The sequence below is a fragment of the Poeciliopsis prolifica genome, unplaced genomic scaffold (assembly GCF_027474105.1).
Source record: "Poeciliopsis prolifica strain line A6 unplaced genomic scaffold, Auburn_PproV2 SCAFFOLD011, whole genome shotgun sequence".
NCBI lineage: Eukaryota > Metazoa > Chordata > Actinopteri > Cyprinodontiformes > Poeciliidae > Poeciliopsis > Poeciliopsis prolifica.
The window spans coordinates 2,921,406-2,934,553 of NW_026562386.1; the positions used below are offsets into that span (position 1 = coordinate 2,921,406).

At 39.7% G+C, this 13,148-nt stretch overlaps 1 protein-coding gene across 2 annotated transcripts; it reads left to right on the top strand.

Annotated features, from left to right (window-relative positions):
- The first annotated feature begins 549 nt into the window (after positions 1-549).
- Positions 550-12,197, top strand: ogfod1 (2-oxoglutarate and iron-dependent oxygenase domain containing 1). Of its 2 annotated transcripts, none has more exons than XR_008606436.1 (13): positions 550-771; positions 6,165-6,310; positions 6,385-6,431; positions 8,235-8,335; positions 8,417-8,533; positions 8,697-8,788; positions 8,872-9,000; positions 10,232-10,345; positions 10,421-10,500; positions 10,567-10,820; positions 11,681-11,809; positions 11,882-11,956; positions 12,025-12,041. XR_008606436.1 is itself a non-coding variant. In XM_055037036.1 (13 exons), the coding sequence occupies exons 1-13, from the start codon at positions 612-614 to the stop codon at positions 12,178-12,180; spliced, it is 1,584 nt and encodes a 527-aa protein (XP_054893011.1). In that variant the 5' UTR covers positions 550-611; the 3' UTR covers positions 12,181-12,197. The 2 variants fall into 2 exon arrangements, 1 of the variants encoding a protein (XP_054893011.1); XM_055037036.1 differs by having other exon boundaries at positions 11,898-11,956; positions 12,025-12,197.
- Positions 12,198-13,148: the final 951 nt, after the last annotated feature.

The following is a 13,148-nucleotide window of genomic DNA, read 5'->3' on the forward strand; positions in this document are numbered from 1 at the left end:
TTAAAATTAGTCTAATGTTTCTCAATCAGGAAAAAAACTACTTTCATAATGCTGGCTTTTTTGTTGTTTTTTTTTTTTTTTGTCAAACTTTGGAAAAGTTTGTTTAAATGCTCAGAAATCTGATATTAAACAAAGAATAATTTTTTTAGAAGCTCAAATACTCTGGTAAAACATTTAAAAATCTTATTGAATCTTATTACAGGATTTTTAAAAAATGTACTTTATTTTTGAAAAAATAAATTCATTTAATACAATAATGTCAGATTACATGAAACAAATTAACAGAGGAATAATGGTATAAAAATATATTTTAAATAATCCACAAATGCTGATGTTACGAAAAGATCTTGCGATTTAAAGTAAATAAAATAAATGCATAAATAATTTATAAAAATATAAATATGTAGTTTTTTGTCTATATAAGCAATAGTTCCCTAACAAATGTGTAAAAGTACATAACATGTCTTGCAACGAAGACAAAAAGTAAACAATACAGCCTGATAGTCATCACACCGGGCAAGCGACTGCTGCCCTCTGACGTCATTTACCCGCGACGCCGCTTTCACGCTATCCAGTGTCTGCGAAGTTTATGTTGGAGAGATTCCCCAGCTATGAGCTGCAAGCGGGCGCAGAATGGGAGCGGAGACACGGACAAGAAGAAGAAGAAGAGGAGCAGCGTGGAAGCCGCGGATCTCTGTGGAGCCGTGGAGGAAGAGGAGGTGAAGCGAGCGGTGAAGGAGGCGTGGAGCGACAGGACCCACTACAGCAAAGGCCGGTGAAGCACAACGCGTTTCCCGTGGACTGGTCACAGTTGTAGTACTATTTATAAACAGGTGTTATGCCGAGAAATGCATCCCTGTCGCAGGAGCGCGCATCGTTCTAAATCCGACCGAAGAGGAAACTTTTAAAGATATTTGTAACAGTATCACGTTTATTTATCAGGGGGATGTATTTTTCGGCAATATGGATTTTCAGGCTGCCAAAATTTGCATCCCCTCTATTTTCATCAAATATTATAGAATGGAGGTGAAACTCATACCAGCAGTTCTTAGAACTACTCTGGTTATGTACTACTCTGGTTTATTTCTTCAAGTTAGCAGGGGTTGCATTGTTCAGCAATATTGATTTGCATGTCCTCTCTATTTTTCTCTAATGTTATTATGCTAATAACATGAAACTTATAGAACTATTCTGCTTCTTTAGAAAAAGTTATTCCACTCTTAATTTTTTATTTCTACATGTTAGCAGAGGGATGCGTTTTATGGCAAAGCCTATTATCAGCCTGCCAAAATATGCTTGCCCGCTCTATTTCCTCAAATGTTGTCCTATTGATATGAAACTCACACCAGCAACTAAGGGAACAAATGTATAGAAAAAGTTATTTCACTCATAACTGTTTGTTTTTTTTTTTAGCTTGGGGGGATGCATTTTTTTGGCAATATGAATTTTGATTTGATTTGATGGTGCATTTAATCCCCACAGACTCTTTTTTATAGCACATGCTCAATGTGTGCTATTAGCACCATTAGCAACAGTTGCCATGCTGCTGACAATGATGTCATCAGCATGACTTCAAAGGATGTCTGTGTCATGAGGCCCTTCTAAGGATGACTTTGTGATGTCATAGAGTCCATGACATCACTGATCAGCTAAACTCTGTGGGCGGTTAACAAAAGATTCATTTGAATTCAGATCAGCAAAACCAGCATGAGTGTTACAGAACTCCAGAGCCAAGATCCTGCAAAACAGAACATTTCCCTTTTCAAAAAGATGAGAAAGACTTTTTCAAATCGAGTGCATCCCGGCAATATTACGCCAGATTACACAAAAACATTTCTTAGTGAACTATTGTGGAAGTCATCAGAAGAGTCGCGGATTCTCAAACGGAGCACCTGGTCAAAGAAGTTTTTTCAGCGGCAACACCAGAGAGTTTTACTTGAGCTTTCAGCTACAACAGGAGTCCTAAACGTGACGGCACTATCGGAGAACTTTGAAGAGCTGGCTGAAAAGATATATACAAGTCTCACACAGGACGAATTTATCTCATGTACTGGATTAATTTTGATAGGACTCCTTGAAGACAGAGATGGACAATTGTTTATGGCGGAACAATTCAAGCATCACCTGGAGAATCCCTTTCTGGAAAGAAGATGTTTACATCAACTAGAAAGAAGATTAGACGGACATTTTATCCAAGTGAGGAGCTATATGCGGAAGAATTGCCTGAATGAAGAAAAGGATGAAGAATTTTTGAAGGACACAAAGACAATAGACTTGAAACATGGGACTGAAGAAGACAGAAGAAAAATGGTTGACAAGATTCTTAGTAAATTAATAGATAAATCCAGGAAGACATCCACACATGGCACGCACTCACTGAACAACATTGATACTATTCTTACAAAGCTGAGTCTGACAATATGGGAAGAAATTAAAGATATAGATTTTTTGTTCTTCGAAGACATGGACCAAAAACTTTGTGAAGACATATACCAACTTTTGTGTGGAAACAATAGTGGATTGAGAAAATTCTTGTTCAAGTTGTTATCAAGGGACAACCCACGTTACGTACAAAATCTCACAGTGCTTCAGGAGAACTTTGTCGAGGCCAAGAAAAATCCATCTGAGAAGAAACCGAGTTGGAAAGGCGTGGAAGAGATTTCTAAATATATTTTGTTGTGGATTTCATACGGATGATATTCAAACTGACGGACCATACAAGAGTGGACCTTTTGAGCCTCACTGGCCTCTGAGTCGGGTCCAGCTCCTGATACGGCACCGGCTCCTGACTCGGAACTGGACTCTGAGTCGGGACCGGCACCTGACACGGCACCGGCTCCTGACACGGAACTGGACCCTGAGTCGGGACCGGCTCCTGACTCGGAACTGGACTCTGAGTCGGGAGCGGCTCCTGACTTGGGACCGGACTCTGAGTCGGGACCGGCACCTGACTCGGAACCGGACTCTGAGTCGGAGCGGCTTCTGACTTGGGACCGGACTCTGAGTCGGGACCGGCTCCTGAGTCGGGACCGGACTCTGAGTCGGGTCCGGCTCCGGACTCGGGACCGGCTCCTGACTCGGGACCGGCTCCTGACTCGGGACCGGCTCCTGACTTGGGACCGGACTCTGAGTCGGGACCGGCCCCTGACTCGGGACCGGACTCTGAGTCGGGACCGGCTCCTGAGTCGGGACCGGACTCTGAGTCGGGACCGGCTCCTGACTTGGGACCGGACTCTGAGTCGGGAGCGGCTCCCGACTTGGGACCGGAGTCGGGACCGGCCCCTGACTTGGGACCGGCTTCTGAGTCGGGACCGGCCCCTGACTCGGGACTGGACTCTGACTCGGGCCTGGACTCTCTCCCGGGACCGAGTTGGGACTGGCCTCTGAGTCGGGACCAACGTCTGAGACGGGACCGTGCTCTGAGTCGGGACCGTATTCAGAGTTGGTACCTGTACCCGAGTGGGGACCGGCCTCTGAGTCCCACCGGGTCGGAGACGGCTTCCGAATCGGAATCGTATTCTGAGTTGGGAGCTGTCTCCGACCCGGGACGGCCTCCGAGTTCATCTGAGTCGGGATCGGCCTCGGAGTTGGAACCGGACTTCGAGTTTGGATCGGCCTCGGAGTGTGAACTGGACTTCGAGTCGGGACCGGACTCGGAGTCGGGACCGGACTCGGAGTCGGGACCGGACTCGGAGTCGGGACCGGACTCGAGACCGGATTCTGAGTCGGGACCTGCCATTGGGTCCCGATGAGTTGGTATCGAACTCCGAATCGGGACCATCCTCTTGAGTCGGAATCGTATACCGTACACTTGGGTTTCTGGTCCTGTTTGGTTATGGCTTTTGGTTTACATCTCTGGTTGTTTTGTGAATATTGTTTTTTGTTTATAAGATCTTCATTTCTGATTGTAGTTTTTTTTACCTTTGTATTTTACTAACTCAAACAATAAACTCTACACTGATAAACCTTTAATGTCTCAGAGTCTTTAATGTAACTTCTCCTTCCCCCTGCTGAGCTGAGTCATAACAACCGGCCTCTCTGTTGGGACCAGAGATGGCACAGTCACTGTGAAAAAGTAACTTAGTTAGATTACTGATTACTTGATTTGGAAAGTAAGTTACATTAAAAGTAAGTATTTTAGTTATCTCCAGCAGCTACTAACAACAATGCTACAACACATGTAAAAATCACATTGATCTTTGTCAATACTTAATTGGAAGATATTTTAATGATTACATCAACAATGTGTCTCCACTCGTAAGGTCGAACTGAAGGGGAGTTTGTTTATTGCTTACAACAGTACAAAAAACTTTGGTAATTTGTGCATGGTTTTTTTTTCTCACACATGTGCGCTTTATTGGGAACCCATTAAATCGCACATGTCAGAGAAAACAAAAGTTGAGATTACATAATTTACACATTGAGCAGAACATAGTAAGCCCAACAGAATAAACCTTCATAGGTTTATTTGTCTTTTAACACCATAATAGCTTAAAGCTTTACAAAACCCATTATGTAGAACATGTTATATCACGCTTAACTGTCTAGTGTATTAATGTAGGGGAGATGCATTTTAATTTCTGAGCCTGCTAATATTTGCATCCCCTGTCTATTGTCCTATTCATATGAAAATTATAGCGGAAACTCAGAAAACAAGTGTCATAAAGGTGAAATCCCTCTTAACTCTTTATTTCTCCAAGTTAGCAGGGGGTGCATTTTTTGGCAATATGGATTTGGTTCCTGCCAAAATTTGCATCCCCTCTATTTTCATCAAATATTATAGAATTGATATAAAACTCATAGCGGTATTTCATAGAAGTGCTCTGGTTATGTAGAAAAAGTTATATCACTCTTAACTCTTTATTTCTCCAAGTTAGCAGGGGATGCATATTTTGGCAGTATGGATTTTCAGGCTGCCAAAATTTGCATCCCCCTTCTAATTTGGAGAAATATAATGAGGAGGAATTACACTTTTTTTTTCTACATAACCAAAGTAGTTCTATGAACTGCTGGTATGAGTTTCACCTCAATTGGATAATATTTGATGAAAATAGAGGGGATGCAAATTTGGCAGCCTGAAAATCCATATTGCCAAAAAATGCATCCCCCTGCTAACTTGGAGTAATAAAGACCTAAGAGTGATATAACTTTTTTTTTACATAACCAGAGCACTTCTATGAAATACTGGTACCAAAGCATAATTAAAATCAATTCTGAAGCCTCTGTAAACTAAATTGTCCTTCAAAAAAAGTTCTAGTTGAGACCAAAGTGCCAGATTGAAAACTTTTCTCATCCACTTTCTGGTAGAAAGAGAGACAAATGGAAATTATTGAGCTTGTTTTAAATGATCATGCAGTTAATTGATTTGTTGCTTATTGTGAAAGGCCCACAGCGGCACAAAATCTGGTGCTGGTCAGAATATAATAATGGACAATAAAATATGCTGTGAACTGTCACAAGTCGATGACACATAGATTTGTCACAGATTATCTCTCATGCCAAACTCATGGATGTGTGTGTTTTTGGTTTGGGAGTGGTAACATTAAACTTGTACTGCTAAAAACAACCTTTGAATCTTCTTTTATTTTTTTTATTTCTATGAACAAACGATAAATAAATAAATTGTGGAGGCCCTCTGTTGGTCAGGGCCCCTTAGAATTGTCATAATGTTCCCGCCTATAGGAGCCCCTGCTCAGATTAGATCAAATTAGACCAGATTAGATCAGTTTTGCCCAAACTTTCTGCTGTGAAGGCCAAAATCTTTATCTTGAAGCACATTGGGTCACAAAAATTTTATCTATTTTTATAACAAACTGGCTTTATTATTTTATCTGCTCAATATTAAACTAAAAAATATGATTTTATTGAAATCAACAAAATAATTTCAGTGATTTTATAGAAAATATTTGCTTTTGTGGATCCAGTTACTCCAAACTGAAGAACTGTGCAAAATCTTCATTGTTGAATGAAAAATACATTTTTTGCACTAAATTTATTTTTTCAAGAAAATGCTATCTTTAAAAAAATGTATCAACAAACTGCCTGCAGGTCAGATTCACTCAGTTCTAGATTTGAGGATAGGGAGACTGTCTTTGTATAGCTGGCCTTTCGAAATGGAGGCTAATATATGATAAAAACATTTTTATTTCTTCTTGTTGCTGCAGGAGATCTGGAGTTGGACTGCCACCCTTTCCCTCACTGCATAATCAAGAACTTCCTGAGCAGCCAAACCTTTGCAGAAAACCTGCAGAGAGAGCTGCTGGAGCTCAACTTCAACGAGAAATCAAACGATCTGTACAAGTTTAAACAGGTGACCATCAAACCCTGGTTTATTTCTCCTGGAATGTGGTCAATTATTAATTATTATTTTCTTTGTTCTCTAAGTCAGATGATCTGAAGAAGAGAAAAGAACCGCACATTGCAGCAATAAGGTAACAAAAACAATAAATCCAGATCAGTATGAAACATTTAAATGCTTTCCGTTAATAAAAAAGAAGCACATTTTTGCCAAAAAAACAAGACGTCCTGTTTCACATGTGTGGGTAATTGTCTCACAGTGGAGGCGCTGACGTGACATTTAATGGGTGGTTAATCTCTTCTGCTCCTGCACCTGTTCCAGAGCTTATCCCCGATACCAGACACACAAACCTACTTCTACTGTAATCAATATTTCCTACCTGACAGAGTGGCCTCTTTTTAAACGCGTTACAGAAGCAGGTGCATTAATGACGGCTGAATTCAGCTCAAACTTGAGAGCAGACAAGAGGATTAACAGAAAAACATGCCTCTGCCTTTTCTGCTGTTCTACTTTTTCCAGATAACGTTAGAAAAATACATAAAATGTAACTAAGTCAAAAGATACTGTCACTGTCTAACATTGTCTAACGGCAGAAAATCTTGTCTTTAATTGAAGAGCAAAGATTAATTCTAGTCGGTATAAAATAATTGAGGCAACATAAATGTTTTGACAATTGGATTTCTTTTACAATAAGAAAGCACAAAAACAAAACTCAACCCACACCAAAGGAGCGTCTATTTAAAAAAATAAATAAATAAATGGGTCACCAGATATGTGAAAAAGACCAGATTAATAAAACCAGTTATTTCATACAGACATTTAAAAAATAGTTTTATCGCTTAAAAAATGTTACGATCCCGTACCTGATTTTTGTAACCCACAGTGTGGGAATCACTCCATTAGATAACAAGCTTACATTCAGTCATAAAGACCTCATATGAGTCATATTCGGTATACAAGATTCCTTCTGAAATTGTTTCAAAACAGTAAATTGTCATATTTCATCTGTTTTTGGTAAAACCATAACCTATTTTAAGCTTAATGTGTGCATTGCTTACTAAAAAAAGGTTCGTGTAACTAATATGATTCGTTATTATGATTATTTATTCACAAACTGCCTATTTATTAATTTATGGAGCTTTGAATTTGTTGATTTAATGGTCGCCTCCACCAGGGGGCGCCAGAGATTGCTCACCTCTTATGTCGTCATGCAGTGAAGGGATGATTTAAACAAGTTAAAATGAGCTGCAGACCGGTTAGTGTAGAGACAGAAAACAGTAGTTATTGAAATAACTATAGTGAATAAAGTGAGAAAAACTGACTGTCTTAATTGTAGATGCTAGATATGGTAAGTAGTTAGTGTTTTATCTTCATGATTAAAAAAAAAAAGAGATAATTATTCACCTGACACAGAGATAATGTGTGTTGACAGGAATTTAAATATTGTTTATCTCTTTCTGTATTTGTCTTATTTTTTTTTTACATGTGTATGAACAGGTTAAATAAATGAAATACATAAAGTTTATTTGTTGTATTTTTTTTCTACGACATTCACCTTCATTATTGATTTTAAAATCAATAAATGAAATATGTTTCATTTATTGATTGTGATTCTTAATCAAATGTATTGCATTAACTTTCATTTTTGAGTGAATTACGTTTAAAAAGCTGTGCCAACATAGAAATATGTTTATTCTGATTAAACAAAAGATATAAAAGCTAAACGAAGTGTCTCAGTTCACAAGCGTACGGCTGGCACACCTATTAAATCAGTCCAGCTTTGGGGATTAAATGCTGCTATTAAATATACAGTAAGAGTTGCCCCCCTCTGTTTGTGATCATCTATAATTCATGTAGCAGCAAATGTCATGGCAGACTGTCCTGTGTTTGTTGTCTCTGAGTTTTATTATTATGTCGACTGTTTCTTCTTCTTTAGGGCGGCTCTGTTTGGGCGTTTCCGCTCGTGGCTCGGGGACGTGTTGGGGGTCGAGCTGGAGCCCACCGTGGATATTTCCTGTGCTAAATATGAGTACACAGGTGAGATTTCAACACAACCCAGAGACTTAGAGGAAGTCGCTGCATTTGGTGACAGTAAATTGCATTTTGTGTCATTTCCAGATGTTCTTTTGTGCCATGATGACGAGCTGGAAGGGAGGCGCGTGGCTTTCATTTTGTATCTTGTACCTCCATGGCAGAGCAGCGATGGGGGCAGCCTGGATCTCTACTCCACAGACAGTAGGTGCCTCTCTTTCTGTGTGTGTGTGTGTGTGTGTGTGTGTGTGTGTGTGTGTGTGTGTGTGTGTGTGTGTGTGTGTGTGTGTGTGTGTGTGTGTGTGTGTGTGTGTGTGTGTGTGTGTGTGTGTGCAGCTGTATTGTTAACTGCCATCACTGTCGTCAGGTAATTTCCAGCCGGAGAGCGTCGTGAAGTCACTCGTACCGTGTTGGAACAGCCTCGTCCTGTTTGAAGTGTCTCCAGTATCTTTTCACCAGGTCAGGATTTGGGTCTGTAGCTCTCAGTATGGGGTTGGTTTGAGCTGATTTTTTTTGTTTGTTTGTTTTGCTTTTTTCTGCAGGTTTCTGAAGTTTTATCACAGGACAAGTGCCGTCTGTCTCTGAGCGGCTGGTTTCACGGCCGCTCTCTGGAGCGTCCTCCTCGTTTTAAAGAGCCGTCCGTCCTCAAACATCCACACTTACCCAGAGATGTGAGTGCTTGTGGGAAAGAGAAATCTCAGACTTTTACATACCAGATCAGATTTTTGATATTAGTCTTTTTTTTCTTGCTTACTTTTCTTTAAAAAAAAATCCTTTTTTACAGAGAACATGTTCAAAAAGTGGGTTTTATTTCACTCACTGCTTCTGTGAATTGTATGATGGAGTATTAGGCCCAATTAAACAAGAAATGTTCAGTTATGAGAGCATAGAGCCAGACACTATGACTGAAAAACATATCAAGTGTGTTCTATCAGTGGATATCAATAATTATTGATAATTTTTTTTGTTTTGAATGTGAAATTCTGCCCCTTTCCCACTTTTACTCAGAGTTTTCACTCAGCTTCATTTTTCCTATTTTTAAGCAGTTATAGCGAAAATTTAAGTTGCTCCAGTTAACAGGTTGTTGCCAGGTAACTAAAGAGTGAGTTGCTAGGCTACCAAGAGTGAGAGAGTGAGTTAATTCCACCAACTTTTTTTTTTTTTTTTTTTTTTTTTTAATTCAGCTTTGAGAGGTTGAGCAGCTAAAGCCTTTCCTCTGCCTACATCCCCCAGAATGCTGTGCAGCTCTGGATTGGAGTTCAGTAAAATTATTGAATATTTTATCAGATGTATCATCAATTATTGGTTAATGATTTTTTTTTTTTAATCATCAAGTCTGGGTATAAGTAGTGCATAATATAGATGTAATTACTTTTATTTTTCCCTTGCGTGAGATCCTTTCAGATACTTGAATTTAAGCAGTTAGGCGTTATATTCTCTATGTTAAACAACATTATTGGCTTTGGGTGATTTTTATGTTGTTAATTAGTGTTTTGTTCTCAGGTTTACAGGGCGTGTGTCAGAGAGAGATTTGAAAACATACAATTTTTTTATATTTTAATTTACCTTGTCTCTGCTGTAAAATACAGAATACTATCACAGGACATTAATAACTGTAAAAAATGAAATGAAATTACATAATTTTGAACTGAAACTGTTTTCTTTTAGTTCGTTTCTATTCCTTTTAATCCAAAATGTGCAGCTGGAAAACTGAAACTTACCTTAAAAGTGCTTAAATTTATTTGTTTAGAAAACTCGATAAACTCGTTTGAGAACTGTAAGTTATATTTGCTGAAGTTGTTTAAAAATTCTTTAAATGTGACAAAAAGAAGTGAAAACAGGGAAGTCAGCTAATACATCCTATTAATTGTGTAACGTGCAGCTTGCTTTTGCTCCTGATAGGAGACTGTGCTGCTGGAGTGGATCAATCCTTTGTACCTGGATATTTCCTACCAAGAGCAGATCCAAACTGAGTTTGAAGACAGCTCTGAAATTCAGCTCAAAGATTTTCTAAAGGTAACAGCTCTGCCTTCGTCTTCACTTCCTGTATCCAGGTATTCCTCCAGGTTTATTGTCAGATTGTTTCCTCAGGAGGAGAAGTTCAGGGAAGTGAGCGAAGCTCTGCGACAGACTCGTATTCAGTGGATGAAGAGAGATCCGCCCAATAAAAGGTGGGTGATGTCGGCCGGCCCTGAGGTTTCACATTTAGCGGATTCTGATGCTAAATGCTGTTTTAGGTGTTATGAATCAGCCTCTGTTGACTCCCTGCCGGAGTGTGTGAGTGTGTGCTGGGAGCTGCTCCGCTCAGAGACCTTCTTCCTCCTCCTCTCCAACTTCACCGGCCTCCGGCTGCACTACCTGTGTCCGGCAGATGATGAGGACGAAGAGAGAGAGACGAAGGACGACAGAGAGGAGGGGGAGGTCGCAGGAACGTCAGCAGAATCGCCATCATTGTCATCATCACAGGCAGGCGCCGACAACGGAGGGAAAAGTATGTGAAAATGTGGGTTGAAATTAGGCCTGCAGTTAACAATTATTTTAGTTTTTACAGATTTTAAATGGCTTAAGGTAAAACTACACCACTTGGGGAGACCTGGGTAGAACATATCAAGGTTTATTATCTTAAATGCAAACTATATATATTATGTAACCCTTCTATCTTCATCTCAGCTGCAGTAGGTCGACTTCACGACAGACACATTCAGGTTCGCTGTATTTATTCTAAGAAAAGAGAAAATCAAGTTGGTGATTAGCATCAGTCCAGCAGCTTCTGCCCCTATACATTAAATAAAAATAAATAACCCAGAACAAACCACGGCTCCCAGTGAGCTGTTAGCACAAGCTAACATTTGTAGCTGAGATGGGCAACATTAACATTCAGAAACAAACACAAAACATAACTCATTTACTCTTGAAGCGCTGTACACCATTACATTTGTCCAACATGTATTTAAAAATATAATACTTGTAAAGAAAACACAGCGCTCTTTCTGATTGGTGCAACAGTTACCGACGGCAACGGAATAAAGGGGGCGGAGCTGACAGTTACTGGTTACTATGGTAACCGTAACAGAAGCTAATGTCTGTTGACTAAAACAGAATAAATTCAGATAAATACATTATAATATTGCTAAAATAAACCCTGTTTCATACATATTGTAGAGTTTTGGCTTAATTACTGCTCTAAACATGTTGCTCTTTCAGTCTGTATTCTCCGTTCGAAGATTAATCGATCACTGAATTGGCTGAGGATCGTTTCACGTGTCAGTTGGTCATGATTAATCCGGCGAATCGTTTCGGTCGAAACGTTTGCTCACAGGTTTGTTCGTGTGGTCTGGTCTTCTTCCTCAGAGCTGAGCTCGCCCGTGTGTTGTGGAGAGGTGCGTCGCTGGTCTCATGGTGGTTACACTCTGTTGCATGATGCTGAGGCTGCACAGGCGGAGTACGCTCTGGACCTCATCCTGCCGTTTGGCTGTGCAGGTGAAACCCACACACACACACACACACACAAACAGTAAACTGACCCTTAGGTTTTCACTGTAATGCTCACAGAATGAATGTCTCACAGACTGGGAGGCAGAGTTTGGGGGTTTCACATGTTATGTTGCCAACGAAGAAGATGAGGAGGTGAGTGTCGACGGTCTAAAGGCAGATATTTGCACTGCACATCTGTGAATATCGTTATTATTTTTCAGCTCCTCACTGTGTATCCAGAGGACAACTCCCTCGCTCTCGTCTACAGGGACAAAGAAACCCTCAAATTTGTCAAGCATGTCAACCACAAAAGCTCCCATGTGGACGGTTTCACCCGCAGAGAGTTTTATGACTTCTCTTTTGTCTACTATGAATAAACATATTTTTGTCACTGCGTATGTTTGAGTTTTTTCCCTCAAACATTATGCGAGGCATTGAAAGATGGACATTAACATTCATGTTGAACTTCACATTTTAAATAACTACTTTTAAAATATTTTTAGTCAAAATAGAAATAATTCTATTAACATCCTGAGTTTGTCCAAATCTGCTGGTAAATGACCCAGAAAGAAACCCAAATATATAAACAACTTTTTTTTAAAATTCAAATAGGTCTCCAACTTTTCATGTAGCAGAGTGACAGATTTTGCCATGAATTTATATTTAGCCCCTTTTGCCTATTTCCCCTAAATAAAAACCGACATTTGGCTCGAGTTGTGTGGAGAAACTTAAAGCAGGGTTGGGTCATGCAGAGGTGAAGGTCACACAGAGGTCACAAAAATCAATGAAGCCTCCGGTACAAACTGCACAAACTTGCAGTTCAACAAGATGATTGATATTTGTTTATTTGGCCCATGTGTTGTTTAGCCATGTGTATGGTGGAAAACAAACACTGCAGATCACCTTGAATGAGTAATGTCTACATGGAAACATGGCAGTCATGCTGTGAGACCAGGAAGGTGGATGAAGCAAAAATATTGGAGGCTGTAAATGACTAAAGGTTCACCTGGCAAGCAGAACAATACGAAACATTCAGTCAGAGCTACAATGACGGGGGTGGCAAAGAAACAGGGGCATCAACATTTACCATTGTTATAAATTGACAAAACAACTTCAAGTACTTTTGCAAGGCGCTGTTAGAGATTAATAAAACCCTCTTCATATGATGAAGCCAATGTGTCTGCCTTTGCTTCAGGAGCTTGTTAAATGTACAGCAGTGCCCATATGCTGATTATTTTTGTAAGATTTCTAAATGAGAACCAGACTTAAGTTGACAAGATAAATCATGCAAAATAATCCACACCAAAAAAAAAACAGGGAAAAGTGAAAGTTGTTTTTCAAAAAG

Excerpts from the sequence above, each read along its gene's own strand:
- ogfod1 (XM_055037036.1), top strand. The coding sequence starts at position 612 with ATGAGCTGCAAGCGGGCGCAGAATGGGAGCGGAGACACGGACAAGAAG. Across the intron at positions 8,789-8,871 it reads CTCCAGTATCTTTTCACCAG|GTTTCTGAAGTTTTATCACA; the intron begins GTCAGGATTTGG and ends TTTTTTCTGCAG. Across the intron at positions 9,001-10,231 it reads ATCCACACTTACCCAGAGAT|GAGACTGTGCTGCTGGAGTG; the intron begins GTGAGTGCTTGT and ends TGCTCCTGATAG.